This window comes from Apostichopus japonicus, chromosome 9, assembly GCF_037975245.1.
Source record: "Apostichopus japonicus isolate 1M-3 chromosome 9, ASM3797524v1, whole genome shotgun sequence".
Lineage (NCBI taxonomy): Eukaryota > Metazoa > Echinodermata > Holothuroidea > Aspidochirotida > Stichopodidae > Apostichopus > Apostichopus japonicus.
Genome location: NC_092569.1, coordinates 27,922,456 through 27,948,208, shown reverse-complemented (window position 1 = coordinate 27,948,208; position 25,753 = coordinate 27,922,456). Strand labels below are relative to the sequence as shown.

Sequence of the window (25,753 nt, the reverse complement as noted above, 5' to 3'; positions counted from 1 at the left end):
AATGCCGTTTTCAATCTCTGGGAACTCCTCGTAGTGATTCCTTGTCCAGTCTGTTTTCACCAAGCAGCCATATCCTTCACGTTTCGACGAGAGTTCGGCATCCTCGATATAGCTTGGAATACCGTATAGGCTTACTGTTAATATCGTTTTCTCTACACCGAAAACATTACTATATTCTCCTTTAATTTCTAATCCGGTTTCTTGGATCAGTTCAGCATCGGCTCCATTCTTCAAAGTAACAATTCATTGTCCAGACGTTTTGACGCAACCTATCATTCTTTGGTTCCCGACATCAGCGTGAATCGATTTTACTAAGTCCGTGTAGCTATAGCCTTTATCAAACACTCTAACACTGTTCACCTTCAGATTGACTGGGGCCGATTTCGCGGAATCCATTCTAGCACTATCGCATACCTCAGCGGCGTTAGTCGCCGTAGCGACTACTCACACAGATTTGTTTAAGGGTAAAAAATAAGACAGTTAAGCGTTTGTCCATAAAAATTGGCAATTCCAAGCCGTCATATAAGGCCACGTAAAGGTTTTGAGTTAATTTACCCAGTATCAAACTTTCGTAACGATTAAATAACGTTGAAAAAATGTTGAACAGATGAGACACGTCTTACAGTCTTACAGGTTCAGTCCGTTCAGTCCGTTCAGTCCGTTCAGTCCGTTCAGTCCGTTCAGTCCGTTCAGTCCGTTCAGTCCGTTCAGTCCGTTCAGTCCGTTCAGTCCGTTCAGTCCGTTCAGTCCGTTCAGTCCGTTCAGTCCGTTCAGTCCGTTCAGTCCGTTCAGTCCGTTCAGTCCGTTCAGTCCGTTCAGTCCGTTCAGTCCGTTCAGACCGCTCAGACCGCTCAACCGTTCAGTATATGATGTAAAGGTGTTCCCCTGATCCATATACCCTCCAAAACCGGATAGAGGGGGCTCTTCCAATTATATTTTGTTTTAGAACTTTAACAGAAACATTTCCAATATTCCATATTCCTAACGTATCTCAATCCCACTCATCAGTGTACAACTTCATTAGTATATATACAAAGGTGGCGTATACGACACTTGAAATCAAAAGATCTTTATTCACTTATACTTGATTTGTAATAGACAAATATGCATGAATACTCATTTTTATATCCTAGTATCGGTGAAAATCGATATGTCCGGTGACAGGAATTCGCAAGCAGTATGGGGCGCCGAATATTTTATTTCCAAATTGCTACCAGTAATTCAAGGTGATCTTTGGAATGGTATTTCTTTATATTGATCGAGAAAGATGTCAGCAACAATAATGGTTATGACCGTAAAAAAAAAACACTTAGACGGAATGGGAGAAAATGGTGATCTACACGAGAGAAATTAAATAATATTCCGACAATGAGGTATTATTGACAAATTTTCTTAAATATTGCTAGAAATTTGTTTGAATAAACGCTTATCATTTATAAGTATGATGTGATGGCTCTCCGATATGTAACAGTGTTTGTCGTTGAGACCGCCTTCTTCCTTGATGTAATATTATAATTAGAGATACTAAAGACATATCTTTGTATCATTTTGACCAAATCATCATGTACTATACACCCATCGATACCATTCAGTGTAACTCACGTCATATATGCGAGTACAACCATTCGGTTAATTCTTACTACCAGTAAACATTTTAGTCCAGTGTCAAAACTTTTGTCTTACACAGTAAACTTGAATGTAATCTCTTTTAGTAGGCTTATATGATACTTCACTCTGATCCTCTGTCACCACATTCCGAAGGCAATCCTGTAATCACATCTAGGTGATATACCTCTACTAGGTTATATGAAGGGGGTATGTAAATGCTTTAACACAAGAAGTATGAACTCCTCATTGCAATCCAGCCACGATTCGTCATAATACAACTTGTAATTCCTTGTGATGTTATCATATCGAAAACGTGGAACAGTGCTACGTGGCTCAAGCACGTGATATCATACGGTTTATACGTCAATCAGATTCCGTTAAGTATCGTAAGTTCCCAGCCGCGTTGATAAGCATATAGTAGCTTGTACGTACCAGCAAGGTAAATATAAGTCATTACCTTGTAAATGATTTTGTAAAGTTAAAGCAGTTAAGGTACTTTGAAATCATAATAGATGTCACGATGTTTATATTTAAATTACGTATTGAATGGGTAGTCCCTCATCATGATCATTTAAAGTGAATTGTATCATTTGAACAGTTTACTGCATGCGTGATATTGCAACAAATAATAAACTAATATGTGGAAAACCAACCGATACATATAACTAGTAAAGTAACTACTGGTGTCACCTATAACACATGTTACCGTGTTACGAACACAAAGAAAAACGGTAACATGTGTCACAGGTGGCACCCGTAGTTACTGTACTAGCTATGTGTTTGAAGTTAAGTAGGTACGGTACCGTTTGATTCCAGTTCACAAATCTCTTAAAATTACGTCAATTCGTCATGCCGAGAACAAAGAAAGGTGCATGTTCCGGTACTCCCATAGGCCTAATTCTAGCTTAAAACGACTATATATGACTTCATTTTAGAATCGCGTATTAAAGAACTCGCATCCAGTGGTTGGCACAGGAACTACTCGTATGTCCCACAACCGTGTATCAATCAGTTATTACTACTTTGTGCTCAAAACAAATGTTACAGGACATGAACAGTACTCTACTGTGCGAGCCATGATCATCGGTTGGAAAAACAATATTATTGTGTTTGTTTTAACCAAACTATTGTTAATTTTGAACTTCCTATTATATACAAACAAAACCACATCGTAAAACATAATTACTCGATTCACTGGTAGGCCAGTCTAACTTACTATTCCTGTGATTCGTCTAATATTCAAAAGGTGCTCTTTGATATTGATATGTCACGAGTCCAAGCGATTTGATGTTAAAACATTTTAATACGCTGTGAGCGTCCTTTGCATACACGATGTCCCATGTCAATAGGAATGTTTAAACGACGAACAAACACAGTTTTTAGTGCTTATCATTAACCTTCCATATTTGACCTATTATTTATTTAACTCGTAAACATATTTGGCAAACTCAAGACAATGAGATTAAAGTCATATAATTCAGAAATGGTTCAAAATACAGATAAGTTGTCACATATTGTGTGAGATGTACACAACCATTCTTATCCTTTCCTTGTGCTTGCATTGCGAGTTTTTCCATTCTAACTAAGAATTCGAGATGAAAGAGCTTCTAAGTCAAATATAATGCACATGTTTATCCTGTAATAATAATGCCACTTACATAATATAACAGATGTCGATATGGGACACACTAGATTGCATAACATAGACTGTGACCAGCTGTTAAATTACATGGTTTTAATGGACATCCGTACGTATGAAGGTCTTTCCTTGGGTAACGATTTCGCCTTCAGTACTTCTTTAACTGTCTCAGAAGGTCAGCAAGTCTCTCCTTTATTTCGTGCAAATTACTCTTTTTCATTTTGGATCGATGGCAGAACTTCGAAGAAAATATATTTTCGTCTTTGCTGTGTTGCTGCTTTTAAACTTAAATGGTTTTCGGGTAAGTCTCTAAAACATAACTTAAATCAAACTCATTTCTTCAAAGTAAACTTTCACTTGTATATTTTCTTTCACTAATTGACAATGTGTCAGTATTTCATTCACTTCAGCTTCAAAAAGGACCTGTACCTTTTTTCTACATATAGAATAAAACAACTGTCTAACTGCGCTGACTTGTTACTCACGATTGTTTGTAGAGAATATTACGATTGGTGAGCTATCGGCTCAATTCAACTGTAACTTTTTTGAAACTTGAGTTATCGAGCAATTTCTCTCTTTATTACTTATTGCATTTAATATCTTGTCATTATATATTCTCTAACACCCCCCTTTTCGTACGGTCCATTCTGTCCCATTTTGTTGATACCTAATTAGGAATTACATCACTGAGTTTTGATAATAAAACAAACACGTAAAAAGAAAATCTACAACATAATTTTTACTAGGCAGAACATCTACCTTGTACATGTCATTTGCAGAAGCTAAACTATTTACAATCAACACAAATCTGTTTGGAGGAGAACTTTAAAGCACCTGAAATACAAAATACATACACATATTGAAATGTCTAAATATTATAACTTAAATATATCCAAAATTCACACAATTCTGTTTCAAATACAACATGTTTCGCGTCCATCTTGAGTGCACAGCCTTATCGTTTTTTTTGCAACGAGAGCATATGGGTTTCGAAACCCTACATATGATAAAGTATCTATTAACCTATTATAATAACTGTATGATTAACTTGTGAACTAATCATTTGCTCATCAAGAAAATATAGGATGAAGTTTAAAACGCGAATGTATAAAGCAACTTACAATTTCAAAACACAACGAAGTTAATTCTTCACGATGACAATTTGTTCCGTCAATTCATAAAACTATTCATATTTTCCGAATACAACATTTATCTCTCCGTCAAATGAATGCCCAACTGGTAGGATCAAGTGAATAAAGTTCAGCTTTTAATTTTTCAAAACAACAAATTTGCATACGGAAATGCTAATTGAACTTTTAAATACGTTTAATATCCAAATTGCTATATTTAAAACGTTACACTGATGTTATCAATCTGTGGGATGTAATGTTCGAAATAATTCCTAATACACAGACGCATAATTTGTCAACATAAATGTTCATGTTTTTTTCGTGTATATAGAAATGGTAGCTTTACGCAATAGAGCTGAAATGTTTTTTCTTTCCTTTTCAAGACTAATTAAAAAACTCTCAGTATTGTAACAATTTCTGTTTGCAATTTTTAACAATCAATTGTAAACTACAAAAACAGCAATAGTCAATTCAACATTAGAGCATTCCAAGCAGTTTCAAATTGGCTTTCACAAAAGTGTTAATATGTTTGTTATGACAATATATACCTGACAACAACTTGGACATTTACTCGCCGGGCATGTATCTGTAGAACATAACACAATAAACGCATTAATGTAAAACACTTTCAATACAGGCACGTACGTGCGAATATCTATTGATCAGTTTATCATCCAAATACAAGAGTAAGCAGAATTTAGCTTAAAAAGATCAACGATTATTTGCAAAACTTCCCCAAAACCCCCTATATTTGATAGAGGTAATTTGGCAACCGATATTTGAAAGCTAAATAACACAATTTTATACCAGCGTAATACTGAAAAATCGTCTCCAATAGTTTTATGTACAAAAAGTTTATCTTAATAATTATGTATTTTGTCTTGAAACTTTATTTTTATGACCAAGCAATGTCAATCTTTTTGTTCCTTCTTAAAATGTATCAACCCCTAAATTTCAATCGTTCCCCTTACGATTTTGCCGGTTAAGGTAACACTGTTTGTTCTCCAATGTGTTGTTTCCCCTCTGGCGGTCATATCAGCGTATTACACATGCATCTGTTAAAAATATATTTGATTCTTCCATGTGCGTTTATCATAGGGATGATTTTTAACGCATGTCAATGTAATAATCATCAAATAAATATAAATATTCAAATATTCATCATATTTGTTATAAGTTTGCACGAAACGCTGCTATAAAAATGAAAATAAATATAAAGTACGACAATTAAGAGACTAAATGTTATGAAAAGCGATAGGAAATAGAGAATAAAGTATAATAAAAAAAAATGTGAAAAGTTCTTAGTTTTGAAGATTTTCCTGAAGCATCAGAAAGAGAGTCTAACTGACAATAAAAAAAAAAATTCATGCTAAAATGTTTTTATTTAAAGTTGTACCAAACCAATGTCAAGAAAAAGGAGAACAGTAACAAAAAACTTGATTATTAACATTACTCAATCATCCCAGACAAAAACATAAATGAATGTATATATCTTCTCATTGTGCGTTTCCGTTGTAAAGTTCCTGTTTTTGTTTTTCAAAAGAACAAAACTGTAGATGATCACTTTCAAATTCTCGCTCACAAAAGTGTTAATATGTTAAGTATTATACTGTATATCTGACAACAACTTGGAAATTTGCTCGCTGGGCAGGTATCTGTAAAACATAACACAGTAAACGCATTAATGTAACACACTCTTCAATACAGCCCCGTAGGCCTACGTACGAATATATATTGATCAGTTCATCATGCAAATACACAAGAGGAAACAGAATGTATCTTAAAATGATCAACAAGTGTTTGCCAAACTACCCAAAAACACCTTATATTTGATACAGGTAATTTGGCAACCGATATTTGTAAGCCAAGTAACCCCGTCTCCAACATTTTTATGTACAACTTTTAATAATTCTGTATTTTGTCTTGAAATTTTCTTTTCATGACCAACCAATATCAATCTTAATGTTCCTTCTTAGAATGTATCAACCCCTAAATTTCAATCATTCCACTTACTATTTTGCGGTTTAAGGTAACACTGTTTGTTCTCCAATGTTTTGTTTTCCCTCTGGCGGTCATTGCATCGTATTACACATGCATCTGTTAATAATGTGTTCGATTCGGTCATGTGCGTTTATCATAGGGATGATTTTGACGCATGTCAATGTAATATTCATCAACTAAATTTAGATATTCTAATATCCAACATATTTGTAAGAAGTTGCACGAAACACCGCATTAAAAATAAAAATAAAGTACGAAAATTATAACCTTAATGTTATGAAAAGTGATAAGAAATTAAGAATAAAGTATAATAAAAAAAGTCAATGTGAAACGTTGTTAGTTTTGAAATTTTGCATATAGCACCAGGAAGATCGTATACTAACCCACAATAATGAAAAAAAGATTCATGCTAAGATTTTTTTTTAATTGTACCAAACCAATGTCAAGAAAAAGGAGAATAGTAACACAGACTTGTTTATTAACATAACTCAATCATCCCAGACAAAACAATATATAAATACGTATGCCTTCGCGCTGTGCGTTTCCGTTGTAAAGTTCCTGATTCTGTTTTTTTAAAAGAACAAAACTGTAGAAATGTTATAATTTATGATTCAGAGCTTTTTTGCCACGTTGTCGAGAAGACAGGCTTGTATCCATCATTTCCTCGTTTCTTCCTTGCAAAGTCTATAATTTAAAAATATTGGAAATGTTACCATACAACACGTGATCACGTAGACAAGAACGGCTTTTACTCAAAATCGTGTTGTTTTGAGGGAATCTAGATGATGTTGATTGTCAAGAATTTTCAAAATGGATATAACTTTACAAAGTTATATTTGAAATTTGATGTGTCTGTTGAACAGTTGCCTATCATTTCTTTTCAAGTTAACAGATATCGTTTACTTAGGCACTTATATTTTTTCATAACTATTCTGACAAAAATAACGTTTTGAAGAAGAATTTTTGCACGACTGGTATATCATTAGCTTCTTCCCAACATACTTAATTGACGAAGTATCGGATAATCTCAGCACATGTAGACCATGTAAGAGTTGTCGTGAACCAATGCACAAATAAAATACTAACTAATTCTAATATGTTATATTCAATAGATATGATGTCAGAATTAGACGGAACGTGCATTTCATGCAATATATTTCTGAATTATTTCCTCCTTCAACGTAGTATCTTACTTTCATACAAAGCTTTGCGCGCAGGCGTCAAATGTCACTTCCTTTCATATCAAGAGAAGTAAAGAAAAATATGTGTCGTTATGATATAATGTGTTATCCTTGACTTAGGATACTTCAGAGAATTACGCCAACCATAGGTAAGAAAAAATATCCATGCACGTTCTGTTATGAACAAGGATGTGTTTTCATGGGAGCTGGGTTCACGGGGATGTTCTGGGGCGTTCAAGAATGGTTTCATATCTTAAATAGATACAGTAAACGTAAAGTTGCCGAAAGAGTATCCGCTTTTGATGTGCACAAAGGGTAATCAAAAAAAGTTTTCGTTATGGATACGCTAACTTGTATTTTGCTATACATGAGGTTTTTTGAATGAGCGTGAATCGTCATTATTAGCATTTTTCGTAAAAAGTTTGCAATCGTTCCATCACATGTGCTTTAAAGATTTTCATCCTTATTGTTAGTTTAGCTTATTAAGCTTAGATTAATTGAAACAAATAACTAGGAGGGAACTAAAGTTCCCATCAAGTATTAGGCTTTGCCCAAATATTTTTTACTCCGAACTTAAACTTGTTTTTTTTTAATTTCTAAAAATATAATGTATGATTTTAACCATGTTTTTGTAGGTTACAGATAACTCTGCATAATGTGGGCACATTAAAAGCCTTAATTATTGCAAACGTTTTGAGTACAATATTTCTAGAAATATCGACATATTTTCTATGATAAAGCAAAAAGTTGCTGTCGCAAAAGTTTGTTGGAGTTAACAACAAATGTCGTACTTACATGTTATACAGTTGTAACTTTCAGGCGAACGAATGTTCAGTAGCTGGGGCGTAAAACGTAAACGTGTTTTGTGATATTGAAGACAAAAAAGTGTTGTTGATGCTTGTCTAAGTCAATCAAGTAGCTTGTACGTACCACTAGGAGATCAAAGTTTACGGATCATGAATTTCCTTCATTTCTTTTCAAGAAGGACAGAATAAAGTGTCTCATTGTAAAAATATAATACAGTTTGATGAATATTTTAACTAGAATACGTTTGCACATAGTTCAAGATTTCTGCAATAATTTAATTTGATTTTATTTAAATTTCCAAACAGAAAATGGTAAACTTTGAATTACATCGTTTCAGCATAATATATACCTTTTCATTAGTGGTAGTAGGTTACGGAAGCGTATGAGGGACACGAACACATTTCAAAACGTCATACATCCTAAAATCACCGTTTTTAAGAAATGTTCTTAGTATGCGAAAGGGTAAAAATGTAAAAATTACCGCTTTTGGTCAATATTATGCAACTTGGGAGCGTGCTAAACAACTTTGGCGGTTATCAAGGGTTTTTTATATTGATAAAAGCTTAACTATATCAATTATTTTTGTTTATAATTCACAACACACCTGCATTGAACAACATTCATTACTGCCAAAAAAATATTATGCGGGAAAATGTACAATCGGATACGCTGATGTTTGTACTCTTAATTTTCTTTCAAAAGTATATTGTAAGTTTTCTTTTCGCTTTCTCAGATAATATGTCATTCACATTTCGATTAGTATACTGGACAGGGAATTATTACTCTCATCTGCTTATCGTTGTTATGATCCTTTAATTAAGTTAGTGTATGGTGACTTATGTTTGTTTTATGTATAGTAATGAGAATAAGAAGACATATGATCATATTTTCAAACAATTAAAGTTATTCAATAAAACCTACTTTTAATATTAGCTATGCTTATCATCAGTTAAATCAATGTTAAATAAATATTAAGATTGCGAAATATTCTAGTACTGCTTAGAATTTAGATTGTGAAATTTTCTTTCCGTTCTTATTACCTTTTTCTATAATAATTTACAAGTTGGAAATTGTTCATTTATTTGAATCAAAAGCGAAATCAGATTTTATTTTAATGAGCTATAAAATTCTGTTCTGTATATTTAAACTTAAAATGATAGGATCTGTTAAAGTGAAGGTGTAATAGATTGGCGTTGGTCCTGTATTTTGTGATACATTGCTCTTCTTACAACCTTCTTAACTCGATATTGTTTCTATATAATGTATTTTAATTAACCGTACATTCCCTACAATTTTTTGTTACCTCAGATATCGTCAAGCACAAGAGTCAACGATTCAAGTAAGTTTTCGTTCTGTAAGGGTAACGGTTAATATAAACTACCGAGAACTAACCAATTAACAGAAATTTGTTTTCTAAATAATAGCTCGGAAAAAGTTTAATTTAGAAAGGAACCATCTAGATGTATATACTTCATATGTGGTACTTTCTCCTATTTCAATTTGTAAGATAAATAATGACTTACAATTCTCAATAATTTCCTTGTACTGTGTATTGAAGTAGTTTTAGCGCTGATTGGGGTAAATTGTAGATACTCAGCGATAATAAAACTGAAAGAAATACAAGTCATTAGTCAATGTTTATTTCAAGCAATTAAGAAGTTCCGATTATATGTATATATACTTGTTAGTCATTTGTGCAAAGTTAGTTGGCCTGACCCTTCGATCCTAGCAGGATCTTCTTCAGAGGCTAAATGGCAAGTAATAGTAACAGAAGGGATAAAACACACACTTTGTTTATATCTTGTATACTGCAGACTCGTTCAATAATTGAGCACTTTCAAATCTCAGGTCGGTGCTGATGAACGTTAGATTGTTATAAGGTGAAAATAGGTCCAAAGCATACCCTCATGGTGAGGAAAGCTATTACTAATCATGCTTGCTTCTGTGACCATGGTGATCACGGTAGTTCTTTGCGTTAGATTTTTATTTCAAAAAGATATACTTGCTTATATTAGCCTCCATGAATATTAGCCGAAAATGATTGAATACATTTTCTTTTGGTAGTTTACCACGTCATGTTAACTGTGTAGTTTAAACAAATCTATTGCAATGTAGCATATATATTATATTTGTCTTGAAATCAAAAGTTTACATATGGGAATCTATCTGCAACAGCTTTACGATTTGTTCTCATCTTGTTCTTTACATTATCTTGGTGCTAGATTTGCAGTATTTTCTATTCCAAACTCCGGAGTATCCAAGGGATTGTCATGAAGTACTTAACCAATGCTCTTCTACCAACGCCAAATCCGGTGTATACCTGATCAAACCTGACCAGTATCCGGAACCATTTCAAACACACTGTGATCATAACACTACATCTGGAGGTTGGACAGTAAGTAATATATTTCAGATGTGAACACTTACAATCTCAGACGTTACTCTCCAAGATACACTTTGTAGAACACATTGACATTTTCAATCCATTTTAAATGTACAGTGTGTCGGATGATATACCTTGTTCGATGTATGAATATTTGAAGCCTAATATCGGAAACAAAACTCCCAGAGTAATTACATTGAATTTTAATACGATTAGACAACTTATTGTATGTGCACACCCATGGTAGTGATCTTGATATGTATAAAGATAAGATATAACGCAACATCACAGATGTGTTCTATCTTATTCGTATTTCTTGATGTGAGCCGCAACTTTTGGCTATATGGTTTAGTTCATAAGATAATACAATTTATCCGTTAGTTGTCTACGTATCTTTTGAATTCTTCAGGTCATACAACGACGTGTTGATGGATCCATCGGCTTTAATCGAACCTGGGACGAATACAAAAACGGAATTGGTTTCTTAGGCAGTGAATTTCTGATTGGTAATGAAAAGTTATCTCACTTGATAAACCAAAATAGGTACCAGCTGCGCATCGAGCTAGAGAATTATGCAGGCCAATCGTATTCCTTGACTTACGACAACTTTCGCATTGCCGATGAATGGGGGAATTATTCTATAACAAGTCTTGGTGTTGTCGAAGGAATAACAGGTTAGACTTTTATTCAAATATTTTTTTCCATATCTTTGTACTCAAAACGGAAATTGAAGAATGCTTAAAAAAGGTTTCAATGGAGGAAATAACTATCATACACAACTATATTTATTGATTCCCATAGTCGAATACTTGATAATGTAATATTATTTTGTATGTGTGACATAAATGAGTATCAGTTGAATGAGCCTTAACAATACAAAATCCGGCTTAGATTTGATCCTATTTTAACAATCAGTAAATGTTCCGAGCGCTCATAGCATTACAATGGTAACACGATTCGCTAATAAATTAATGTCATAACAGTGAGTTAACACTTCCAGCTAAGATTAACTTGTTGTGGTTTCAATTTCCCCAGATTTCCCCATCACCTGGTGCTCATCCAACAAGGATAATTATGACAATACATGTGAAAGAACTTGTGAGAATCCGAATGATTGTGTCATACCAGTGGATCCAGAGAAATGTCTTTGTCCAGAAAACTACATGGTACTTGGAGATATATGCATACCTCAAGAGCAATGTGGCTGTTACGTTCAAGGGGAAGGCGTCGTATTAGCAGTAAGTTTATTTGATGCCGTTCACAAGTCTTAATATATTACATGAAAAGTACACTATAACATAAAATCTTGGATTTCAATTGATTGGACCATACTTTTTATTTTATCTGTTATTAATTCTCATGATTATTGATGATACAGATTTTCACTTCTATTTCGGTTTAACATGTTCTTGCAAACGTCTTCTAATTGAGACCTAGCAAAATACAAGGCATCCAAAGCAATTACACCCAGAACAATGAACTTTACCTAACATATTTAAAACGCCCACGACCATTTAATAGTAGAAATTCAGTTGTACTCAGAGAGCAATACCAAGCGTTGAACCGAATGAACATTGATTTTACTTTCACTAGAAAATGTCGTTTAACATTTATCTTTTCCAGGAAGGTGAATCATACATTAATTCTGACTGTTCCTTACGGATAACTTGCAACAGTAACGTACTTACAAGTGAGAGTTACAGTTGTAGCGCAGACGCAACCTGCGAGGAGCGGAATGATGTCCGTAGATGTTACTGTAACGAATGGTTCGAAGGCGATGGTCTTACATGTTCCCGCAGTGGACCGATAGACTGTTCTGATCTTTACGTAGCAAACAGAAGAAATAACGGAAAATATACTATTTATCCCGCTGAAAGCTCTGGTTTTGAAGTTTATTGTGACATGTCTAGTGGTGGTTGGACAGTAAGTTTTAACTATTAAAAAACAGAACTTTACCACGTTAAATGTGTATTTTCTCATATAACAGGACTTCTTAGACTAACATTTAAATTATTTGATTAAATTGATCCATTTTCCTATCACTTTAATCCAATCGGATATTGACCTTCACCAGTTACTTTCTCTAAATTATTGTAGTACAAATGAGATATTTCATATATTACTCACATCCAATCGATAAACTCTTTGATTCTCATTCTAGATTTTACAACGACGTACAGTTAGCTCTGTCAACTTTTATCGAAACTGGAATGAGTACAAAAACGGTTTTGGAATTCCCACAGGAGACCACTGGATTGGCAACGACAAAATATACAGTTTGACAAAGCAACCAAACATAAACTACCAACTTATAGTAGAAAAGACAAACACGGAAGGATCAACATACCACAGCCGTTATTTATCTTTCAGAATCAGTAACGAGGGAGACAAATACCGACTGTCATTGAGTGACTACAATGGAAATGCTGGTATGTATTGTGCTAACTGTCAATAATACGCAGACTTGTAGTTATTGCGTAATCCCACTCTAGCATAACTGCGTGTAGTCTTAATCACATTACATGGTTTGTACTCGTACATATACTCAGGTCATGTTATATAGATAGTGTAGATACTAATTTAGACCTCGTGCTTACAGTCTCATACTCATTGTTTACTGTACACTTGCTTAACATTTTAGCACGTGTTCGTATAATTATACATCGTAACATCATAATATGTCTTATCAACTAAATTCCTATATAGTTTTGCGTCTAATTTCTCGCTTCAGCATTCAGACTTTTTCAATCTTAGACAAGAAAAGGATTAATAACTAATCTGGAAACCTTAGAAATTTCATTAAATATGACTTAACCGTTTTCAAAAGAGAAACAAATTAACTTTCATTAGACCATTGAATATTCGTTTATGGAATTATTAAGAGGCCTATCATATTAAAATTATAATAGAACATATCAAATAATTCGGAAGTTTTTGTGAGAGATCAGTCGAGAAAATCGTACGTGTTACATTTCCAAATAGCATTGCCCGCCTTATTTCTTATATGTATGAATGTATAATCAGAATATAGTTAAATAATTTTTTGTCATTATCAAATGGATGTCAACACGTCAGATGAAAGATAAGAACGTTTCACAAAAGATGGTAGTGACAAAGATGAGAAGATCCAACACTTTACATATTTTCCCTCTTATTTGGAAATCTAGTAATTGAACAATCAAAACTATGCTTTTTATTTGGCAGAACTTGAGTTATTAGCTGTTAACAGTTCTACTCATCTCACATGTCCCTTTAAAACGCTTTATTATATAATATTCGTCGCAAAAGTGAAAGAGTATCATAAAGTTAACTATTTATCCCAAACATGTATTAGTTAATAATGAACGATGTATGAACTAAGGTTCCCAGACAAATCGTCAATATTGGAACCTCACCAGAAAAACTGGATATATTTGACACCTATCTTCAATTAGTAAACTGCGAAAAGAAAGCTCAAGAGCTTCTATATGAACCTAAAATAATAGTCAAGCCCAAACATGAACTAACACAACAACAAACGCACTAACAACCGAAAATTACAGAAAACTAACCCACGGTAGTTTAATAACGTCCAGTATGCAAATAAGAAGACTTGACAAAATTTAACTTCATTAAGTATTTGCTTATTTCTATCCAGGTAATAACGCAATGGGAGCAAATTCAGGGTATCGATTTAGTACGCACGATCAAGACAATGATGGATCGAGTACCTTCGACTGCGCAGAAAAACATCGAGGTGGCTGGTGGTATCCAGATGATAGTAATACGGGCTCTACCAGCAACTGCTACTCATTCAGCAACCGCGTAGCTACAGGTGACTACGAGTACTCTGACTGTCGCTGCTATTGTTATTAATATTATTGTTATTATTATGACTCCGATCGTCGTCATTATAAATGCTATAATTGTGACGGCTGTAGTAGTAATAACTGTTATTATAATAAGAGATGCTGTGCAAACAAAAACCCGGTCTATGAGACAACTTTCTATTCCTGCGGCTACTCCAATCTGAATGGTGATTACTCGGACAACGATTACCGCGGTATCTTCTGGAAGAATCTTCACGGTTCAGATTGCGGTATCACAACAACAACAATGAAAATTCGTTCAGTCTAATGATCAAAATAGTAAGGTAAAGTCTTCAAGATAACATGGATAGGATACTGTTGTCGAAATGCTTACATATGTTAAATAAGGAAGTACATATCAATATCTTTGGAAGGTTTGTGTATTTGGAAGATGAAAGTGAATGAACGGTACACTAATGAACCGATGGACACCTAATACATCACGTACATTATCCTTAGCATTGATCTGTTATGCCCAAAGACTACTTCCAGACATGCATATGTTTTGAGGGACAATAACAAATAACGGTGAACTACATATTTCATGGAACTCGATGACTTCTGATACTTTGTCTGTTTCTGATAATTGCATTGAACTCGAACTGTGTTTATTAAAAGGTCATCTTTAATAATGGTACTGGGAATGATATCAAATAAAAAACAAATACAAGTATATGAAAACATGGCATTACAATAATAATTGTTTTTTTTTCTTCATTGCTGCCATTATGTGGTATAGAAGCAAATAGCAACGTGGGAAACGATATCAGTTTCTATATGCTTTCTTCTGAGTTATTTAGTTAGTATGTCTGACGATCAGTTATTCCAGAAGACTCTTGCGTTAAAGCCACTGTTATAGTCATAAAGAACACACCCAGCCGAAACCACCCAAATATTTTTCATCCTTATCCCCGAACCACTTTCCTTACAGTCACAATTAGGTCATGTATTAGCGTTGGCCAACTAAAGAAGCGTTTACATTCACACGAAGTTGATCATATAAGCATGGTTCCGGGCGACTCCTTTAATGAGTTATTTGTCAAAGTTTTTACTCAAACAATCTCACTTACTTTGTCATTAGTCTACATATCTTTCCCGTTCCCTTACTCATCTCCATTTAGGAATATGATGTAGCTTTTATTCATATTGTCGTCAGCTTGATTGTCCCAATTACAGAAACCATCGTCCTCCGAATTGCTAGTTAAGTGCAATAAACACCTGACGATCCCCACCAAATCCCTTCCTATGCAGCTCATATTTAAAGCTTTACTATTGTGTTTAATATATAACAAATATGAGAGATATTCCTCCATGAAACCCTTTGAGACTAAATTCAAGTGTCATTTTCAAGAATTTCACAGAAATGGGAAGGCAAAGGTGGGGGACGCGGGATGACAGTGGCCTTGTATTCCGACTCCACATCCCTTATATTCAACAACAGATAATGGAGTTGTAGATTACTTAAAGAACTGGCGTTTATATTTAAAACACATTATCTTCATCGAAATTCTGGTATCGTTTGAAACATTGCAATTTCTCTCAATTCCAAGTTTTAGTTCATGAATAAATTTAAGCAATATCTAAATAGGAAGTGTAGGAGTAGACCTTGAGTATTAGTAAATAGAAAGAACAATTGTTAGAAAACATGAAATAAAGAAAAAGATTAAAGCAAAGGCTCTTATACCAACATATTTAATTGACAGCACCCCATTTGCTGTTTCCTCCAATTAGACCATTTAAAATGTGACTAGAATATTTTTTTTTAATATTATAGCTTTGTATTTACTTATTGATGCCAAATACTACAACGAAAAGAAATGCGATATGAAAAACCGACTGTTTTTTTATCTCTTGATATTTTGAACCAACATCAATTCACTTTGAACAAATGTCAAAATAAAGAACAAGATAAATGGACTCGGCGTATTATCCTTTTCAATGCCGTCACATTGTTTTTGTTTCGTACAGACAGGATTGTTAACATTAATTTTAGGTGACTCATTAAAATGTTTATTGTTTTTTTTATTGTAGTATTTCTACTTAAAATGGCAGAGAAATTTCTAAAAGGTTCACATTTGCACGAGTCGTATCTTCATCTCAGAGAACAAGATGTTATACGTTTCCATTAAAATTGACTTATGAGTATATTTTTGGGCAAATTGATAACAACCTAAAATGTTCCGACAAAGTAGTCTTATTGAATAAATTATGAAATTAATATTGACGGATATTGCTAAAAAATTGCTGAAAAATATTTTTTCAATATACGCTTATCAATTCTATAAGTAAATATTCAGAAAACTATGTAAAGATTCTCCCTCGATGCGTATACTCTTCAAAATTGAAATTGAGGGGGCCCTTACAATTATGACGACAGCTACTCAATTTTGTAACCATATAGTAATCGTACTTCAAAAATTCGGAGAATGTTCCAACAAATTTACTTTTACACTGGTCGTAGTACGGAATGACATACATAAAAAATGTCCAAAACAATATAAGCATCTCCAAGTAGGAGTATGTCCTAGTTTATATAGGTATGTCGACACTAATATAATGTCCAAAAATAAAATGAGTATGTCCAAAATAATATGAGAGTGTCGAAACATTTGATGAACATGTCGAATGTAACTGCTAATATCATATTTGTAGAGAACATTTTAGCGTTTGAATTCACGCCATTTGTTGCAAAATGTCCAAAATAATATAAGCATGTCCAAAATAATAGGAGTATGTCCAAATTTATATCAATATGTCAAAACTAATGTAAGTATGTTCAAAAATTATACGAGAATGTCTAAAAGAGTGTCGAAAAACTAATACAAAAGTATCGAGCGTATTGTAATGAATATTTAGGCGTTGGAAGTTACGAAACGTATTTTTAATGGTATTTATATATATATATATATATATATATATATATATATATTGACCGAAGGAGATTTCAGCAACAATAATTACATCAAAGGCTACTCTGTAAAATGAAAAAAATAACAGAGCCGAAAGGGGGAATTCTGGAAGACCGTGAGAACGTTTATAACATTCCGACAAATATATATGATATAAAATATTACGTTAATATGTTGTTTTTAATATTGATAGAAATATGTTGAATAAACGCTTATCAAGTATAAACACGGGTGATGACTCCAATATGTGTGCCCCCCGGAAGCATATAGAGGGGGCTCTTCGTATTAAACAGGAAAGATACTCGTGTAGCCAAACTGTTACATGGATTGTGTAGACCTAATTGTTTTTAATGTTATTTCATGTTTTTCTTTTCTCTAGTAAGTATAATTATCGAATTGAAGTTTTAGTCAATATTACATACTTTTATTGTCACTCTTTTATTACGTTTAAGGTGTTAATTTCTCCCATAATTAAGTTCAATGGCGAGGAGAACAAAACGTTATTACATTAGGATGGGATAGGTTTAAATGTGATTTTTATTTAACAGCCTAGTGTCATATAGCGCTGTCAGCATGCAATAACAGTCATGTCATTTAGAAACACATGCACGTACATTAGAATGTAATTTTAAAGTACAGCAGAAAATATAGAAGATTTTAAATCGCATACAAAAAGCATGTTGTGTCTTGAAAGATGACTTAGGGCAGCTCTTTTTTGACTTGATCTTTATAGTCAAGAAAAAAAATCGAGTGCTGAATATGCTCAATAACCATTTGGGTTTTCAAGACATTCACCTTTTAAATTTGCTAAATTTTTGGAAAGCACTTTTACGGCTACATTTATGACGACATTGGCTCTCTAAAAATTAATGCTAACTAATTGTTAAATAAGAATTCAATGACACAAACAATTTCTGTTAATTTAACTTCATGTAAGCAACACAAGATCTCATGACATCTCACTTAAATACTATCACAAGATGTATCTGGACAAAGTCATGTATCGCCTTACTAAGTATTTACTGAATGGATGGTACGAGATCTGCCTGTAAACGGAACAACTGAATCAGTCCATTGACACAACAGTAACACCAGTGTCCGTGTCATCGCCTACGCAAACTTTCCGCGATCCAGTTAGGGACAATACATACCTATAGGTTCAGTCGGCAACTTATTGTCATTGAAATAATATACGATCATCATTCCAAGTAAAGTTGGGGCAAATATGCCTAAAGAGATCCAAATTTGCACTAATCAGAGGTTTGCACAGGCTTATGCGTAATTATAAGTACAACATACTTAAATAGCGGAAATGTATGTTATCATTGAGTAAAGAAGCAATCATCATTATTTAGAGTTGACTGATTGACAGTGTTAATATCAACGTTTAGGATAAATTTAGGCTCACAATTAAAGTTGATGCGTTTTACTTTGTTGTCTATATGCAGGTTGTATTTATGTGTCACTTTTGATGAGGAATGACCCTTTAAACCCTTTGAGGCTCATCAATTAAAGTGGCTGGACGTCTCAGTCCAACAAACAGTTGCAAATTTAATAACCTTCTAAATGTTTTTTTTTTATATCAAGAATACAATTCTGCCTTATTAAGTCATTCTTTAAACGTTTGCTCTTACATGAATCTGTCTTGGACTATAATCAATTATTTCATTTTAAGCTAAGAAATCACAACTGCATGATTGAACGAAAGACATATGTTTAGGTTAAACGTAAAGAAATATAGAACGACATCAAACTAGAATATCAAAGAACGATTCTTACAAAATAGATATTTTGTTATAAACATATTTATCAACTTCTTTTTATCTTGAAAAACAACATATTGGTTTCTTGAAAGAACATTAATCCGAAACAAGCTTTGATTTCAGAAAAAAACGAGTATCGGAAACTGCTAAATTACAGGAAATAACAATTGAAACGTTGGAAGTAAACGCCTTTGTTTCATTGTATAAAATAATCTGATGACACTATATGGATACGTCATAATCAATTTCCTTGTAATGTCATCAGATCAAACAGCACAAAGGCAACCATGAGACTTCAATTAACATGTTCACAAATTTCATCTAGTTTTCCAGCAAAAGTGGTATTGAAAGTTATCCAAGAATGCTCTCTCGTTTACATAAAGTTAAAGGAAAATTATTTGGTTCCGAACATTCAGTCTTGCAATGAGCGCGACTCGCCATTATCAATTTAGCACTTAAGTAAGGAGCATTCGGAGATTTAGTACACATTAACATATATATATATATATATATATATATATATATATATATATATATATATATATATATATATATATTGAAAGCCGGAAGAGCTATTGAAATATAAATATCACTCAAATTCTTCTTTTAGCGTGGACTATTACGATACACACCATATGGAACGATTGATAAAGAAGAACTCAATAGGCGCTATTGTATCTTGCTAAGTGGAATATTAAAGTGTTGTATGTGATCATTCAATAGCGAAATATTTATGTCCACATATACCAGCTATCAACTAACAACTGTATTCCAAGTTTGGATTCAATCTGATTTAAGGTTGTAGAGTTATTGCAAATTTAAAATTTGGCACCTCCCAAAAAATTGGGACCCGATAATAATTTGCGCCTAAATGATCCCAAAAATATTTGGCTCAAAGCGGCTCAAAATATAGTTTCCCCCAAAATTCGACCCTCCAAATTGTTGACCCAAGTGGTCCTGCAAGTATTCGGACCCAAACAATTTGCCCCAACATGCTTTTGACGTGGAAATAAAATTTCTGCCACCCGGCAAAAAAACGGGCCCGGATTTTTGTTGGGCGAAGATGGCCTTAATGTACGAGCTATTAACCAACAACTGTATTCTAGCTTTGGCTACAATTCGACTAACGGTTGCGGAGTTATTGCATGTGAAGAACCGGTGGGCCTAAATGGTCCCAAAAATACTGGGGTCCACAAACTCGGGCCAAAAGAATGTGTCCCAAAATGCATTTTATGTGGAAATATAAATCTGGACCTACATGTGCTAGTTATTAACCAACAGCAATATCCCAAGTTTGTCTACAATCAGAATCACGGTTTTGGAGTTATAGTAAATGTAAATATTTTTACGTTTGATCCAATTACCTCATTAATATTCATAAGGTCAGTGCCAAAAAAGATGGAGCACAACTTCTTACTATAATACATCTACATAGAAAGTATGAAAAATATCCATCACTCTGTTTGGAGATATCGCGGACCCACGCAAGTGTCACAGAAGCGCGCGCACACACACCAGCACACCCGCCAAAAACCTGGCTGCGTATCCTTTGCTACCAGCAAGCAACCAACCATAGCAGCAACGCTGAGAAATTTGTTTTGAATGGCAATATTTCTGAGCGGTTTATCCATTTGTTTGTGCAAAAAAGTAAGACAAAGCAGACACATCGGGTTTCATTTCCTTCCTCCCATCTCCTGTTTTGCTTGGAAACACTGTCACGAACATATTGTATGCAATATGTCGTTGTACTAATTACTAGGGATAAATTGCGCTGTCCCAAAATTGCGCCTACACAATAATAGAACGACCTGCAACTTGTTTACAATCGACGTACCGCAGAGAAAAGGAATCGGCTCCAACAATATAGGTCATTCTCACATGCGGTATTCCACACACAAAATGTGGAAAAAGTTCAAATTGCAAATCTGCCAAGTAGTCCATGTACAGAGTATGCCATCAAACTAGATAGGAAACCTGCATATAAACTAAATATTTGAAATGATCAAGTCTCACACGGGTGGAATTATTACCCCAAATTAACGGTAAAATTAAGTCGGAAGACATTTTGCTACTCACATGAAACGCATGCTGATCATGAATAGTAAATAGTTGTAAAACAAATTTCTGATCACTGAATATGATCTGTGGCAAACATTATATATAGAAGGCCCGGTTTTGGGCTCATAGATGACGACACAAACATTTCTTCCAAACTTTGGTTCACCATTATTCAAACATTATTTCCACAACATTTCAGCAGATTTGGACGAGATTTCTAGGAGGAGGAGCATTTTCCACGTTTTCTGAAAAGGATCTCTTGTGAACTCAAATGACCTAACAAATATGATTGCATATAAAGAAGCTGAAGTCACACAAACCTCTGACAAACTGTCAGTCAAATCCAAAGAAAAATGACGAGATGGCAGTCATTCAAAAAGGTGGAAAAAAGTGACAGAATTTTGTCAGCATGGGCGATCGCTATAGCTCATCTGAAAGAATTCAGCTGATCTAGAATGTTTGTTTTTTAAAAACTTTAACGTTTGGTTTGCTGCCGTGGGAACTAATTAAGTCTCACGTCTACCTTTCTCATAGCCACTCGTCTCTCTTCTACATTCTTGACTTGTTTTGAAGCCCCTTGAGCCTTTCTTGCCACAAATTAAAATAATATTTTAATTAAAAGAGAGGTTTGTAATCTGATATCAACGTACCTTTTTAAATGTCAAAACAAGCTCTTTAGATTCAATATCTCATATAAATGACAATTTTTTTTGTGGATAATTTACAGTCAGTATGGATGTAATTGTTACAGATAATAAACATTCAGTCAAAGCCCAGCAAAAAAGCTGACATGTTTACTAAATCAGATGTGAGGATACTCGATTCCGCAAACAGGGTGTGACGTAGGCATCATAAAACAAGGAAGTATTGTTCATATAGCAAACCGCTTCTAAACTTCGAATCTTCCAAACTGTGTCAATTAGATATTTGTACATACATATTGACAGTGTAGAATATATCATACAGTACATTTCACGGTATATAAGATGCATTATACTAGCATTTGCATGTTAGATATATATATATATATATATATATATATATATATAATTAAAAAAATTGAAAACACCACAGACTTTAACTTATACATCTATTTACCAAAATTGATACAAAAAAACGACATGTTTCGAAAGTAGCGACTTTCATCATCAGGTTACAGACGCAAAATGAACAAGTAATAGCAGACAAATGTACAGTAGCAATAACACACAAGGAAAAGTAGATTAACTCAACAAAGATAACACTGGACAGTCAAGCTGCTTGTTGAGATTAGGTTTATCCCAATTGATATGTAGACTTTCTTTGATCCTAAGCTGGAGTTTAGTGGGAGCGGAGTCGATAATTTTGAATGAGTTGTTGTCACATGGCCGCTTACAGTTGGGAAATTTAGCTAAGTGTTTGTAAATATGTGAATTCTTATCGGTTTTTAAATGCTCAGAAATCCGTGTAGAAAGGTGCCTATGGGTTTCCCCTATATAACAAGCATTACAGCTTGTGCAGATGAATTTATAGACCACACGAGATTTAAGGTATGATGGAATCATGTCTTTTACTACACACATATTTCGAACTTTAAATGAGATAAACACTAATTTGACATCAATGTCTGTACAATGCGATTTGATCAACTGTCTAAGTTTGTTCTGAGCATGACCAGAGAAATTACCAATGTACGGGAGCTTGTAAAATCTGGTATTGTGAGAAACCGGGTCAATGATATTTTTCGGTGACACCTTGTTTTGTAAATACGATTTCACAACTTTGTCAATTAAGTGAGAGGGGAACTGATTTTTGCCGAGTGTGGATATAAGTCCTTTTAGGTCGAGGTCAAATCCTTTCCAAGAGTTGTTGACCTTGTACATTCTATCCACTAACGTTTTAATGAGACCAATTTTGTAAGAATACGGAATGAAACTGAAAAAAATTGGTTAGCAACCCTGAGTACGTAGGTTTATGATAAACGGAAGTATTGCAATGACCAGTGTTGCTGACAAGCACATCCAAAAATGTTAGCGTACTGTCTTTTTGCTTCTCAATAGTGAATTTTATGTTAGGGTGCCGAGTATTGATAAAATGAAGGAAATCGATGGGTTCACCCTCATATCGGAAAAGACAGAAAATATCGTCAACATATCTGCGGTAGTGATAAGGTTTGGCTGGGGCAGATGAATCATTCAGAAATTGTTTCTCCAAATGACCCATGAAGAGATGCCAACACCGGTGCTAATGGTGAACCCATTGCCACACCGTCCACTTGATCATAGTAATTACCATTGAATAAAAAATGCGTATGTGAGGTAGCAAACGTGAATAGTTTCTGGAGATCCCGCCTTTCAATACCAATGCCTGGATTGTTATGCATTATGGCATCGATTGCAATATCAACAGTTTCAGAAAGTGGGATGTTGGTAAATAAACTAACTACATCGTATGATACCATGTAATGATCAGATATGTCCATAGATATAATTTCATGGACAAAAGAGAAAGAATCCCGAGTGCAATAATCGAGACAAATGTTGGGAGATGTAAGATCACTCAAAAACTTTGCCAAATTATAATTATAAGTACCAATACTTGAAACAATAGGACGAAAAGTAGGAAGTGAATTGTTATTAGTACATTTCTGAGTTCTAGGCAGTCCATAAATTCTGGCAGGATGAGCTCCTGTAGGGTAAATGTTCATGTAAGTGTCCTCCGGGAAAAACCTTGAGCCCTTGAGCTTTCTTAGAAAAAATCTTTGTAGCTGTCCTTCTCTGCGTAGGGTTGGATCAATTTTTATTTTCTGGAACCTTGTTTCATCGTTGATTATTGAGCTAATTCCCTCGTTGTAAGCTTGACGATCTATAATAACAACTCCGTTACCTTTGTCAGGTTTTAGAATGACGATGCTTGAATTACGTTTAAGTTTCTTCAGAATCTTGTACTTCCTCAGATTAGTAGTCGAGGGCTTGTGACTTATAACATAATTATTTGCAAGGTAAGCCAACTGTGTTTTGACGACTCCGGCGTCTGCAGAATCCTTTAGATTACCTTTTAGGAATTTGTGGATGAGTTCAAAGCTGGTAAGAACATCAGATTTCTTTAGGAAGGGTGGCTGAATCCCAAAACTTAATCCATATTTTAAGACATTTTCTTCAACACAGTTGGCTTACCTTTGTTTAAATTGATAAAGTTGTTCAAGTTGGTTGTGGCTGTGTAGATTATCTCAGATTGATCTAGCTTCCAACGATATAAAGTCGCTTCTTCTGCGGTTGTCTCACTCCCTAAAACCAATTGTATATGATCTGGACAACACAACTTGAGAGTTAGACTATCGAACGAAACAAGCTAAGTTTTAATAATAGTGTGAACGCCCTTACGAGCCAAAGAGATGTTCCAATATATCAAGATAGTTTGATAGTTCGATAACGAAAGCTTTTAATATTTAATTTGGCTCCGAAAGGTTATTTTAGCGTGGACGCCTTATTTATCTAGCTATGGCAAATAAAAGTTACGTAAATCAAAATGGCCTAGTAACCAATCTTGTTCATATTGTTTGCTCGTGTCGGTCTACCTCTAAACTGCTACAAAATTAACAATGTAAGCTTTCCACAGACTGGTAGCTCCTTAGTAACTAGGTATTGTAACCAAGTGATTATTTGACCTCGAAGCTGAACTAGTACACTGCTTCCACGCTATTCTGATAAGGACCAGCTAGTGTGTAAAGTGTTCCGTTATGTCTGGAATCTAGAAAGGAATACATCATGAATACTACGGATGCAGCATGAAGCACACTCAGACAATAAGGGAGCGAAAAATCAATAAGTTTAGGATAGAACCAGGATTTATTCAACTATTAAATCAGATAGATTTACAAGCTTCTTTGAGGCTTAAGGCCAAAGATATCGAAACACAACATGCCAAGTCTCTGTAACTCACTCCAACAAAACTTACTCCTTTAAGCTGACCTTATTGGGATTAACATACGCTCATATTGATATTAGTGATTAACTTTACTCATTATCACTTTACGGAATATTTCCAAGAAAGTTATGGGGAGAGGCAACTCAGAGTCGCGGAATGTCACATGTCACATGTTAAACTGAGAAACGCGAGGTAATTTGTTGGTTTTTAGAAAATTGCCGAGGCGTGTAGCGTATACTTAAGAGGCCTCTCCTGGAAACGACAACCGGAAATGAATGTTGTACCTACATTTTACAATAGTTACGTAATGTATAATCCATAGCACAACGTGGTATTCTTCACCTAAGGTTTGGATTTTTACTGTAATCATACTTTTCATTCATGAGCTACCCGGATGATCATCCTCTATGGTTGAGGTCGCCACGGTCCGGAGAAAACAAATTGGTGACGCTCTGGCGATAACAAAAAAAAGGGGGGGAACTGGCAGGAGGTTGTGTGTAAAGTGTAGCATACCCGTGTT

At 34.3% G+C, this 25,753-nt stretch overlaps 2 protein-coding genes across 2 annotated transcripts in view; one reads left to right on the top strand and one right to left on the bottom strand.

Moving 5' to 3' along the window:
- LOC139974071 (retinol dehydrogenase 8-like) overlaps positions 1-25,753 on the bottom strand; it is a 145,057-nt gene that overhangs the window by 17,362 nt on the left and 101,942 nt on the right. The gene's annotated exons all lie outside the window — the stretch shown is intronic.
- Positions 3,274-16,387, top strand: LOC139973610 (uncharacterized). Its single transcript, XM_071980413.1, has 8 exons — positions 3,274-3,548; positions 9,675-9,705; positions 10,589-10,761; positions 11,159-11,423; positions 11,785-11,987; positions 12,373-12,672; positions 12,911-13,178; positions 14,387-16,387. Exons 1-8 carry the CDS (start codon positions 3,477-3,479, stop codon positions 14,602-14,604), a joined length of 1,530 nt encoding a protein of 509 aa, XP_071836514.1. The 5' UTR covers positions 3,274-3,476; the 3' UTR covers positions 14,605-16,387.

Excerpts from the sequence above, each read along its gene's own strand:
- LOC139973610 (XM_071980413.1), top strand. The coding sequence starts at position 3,477 with ATGGCAGAACTTCGAAGAAAATATATTTTCGTCTTTGCTGTGTTGCTG. Across the intron at positions 3,549-9,674 it reads TAAACTTAAATGGTTTTCGG|ATATCGTCAAGCACAAGAGT; the intron begins GTAAGTCTCTAA and ends TTGTTACCTCAG. Across the intron at positions 11,988-12,372 it reads GGGAAGGCGTCGTATTAGCA|GAAGGTGAATCATACATTAA; the intron begins GTAAGTTTATTT and ends TATCTTTTCCAG.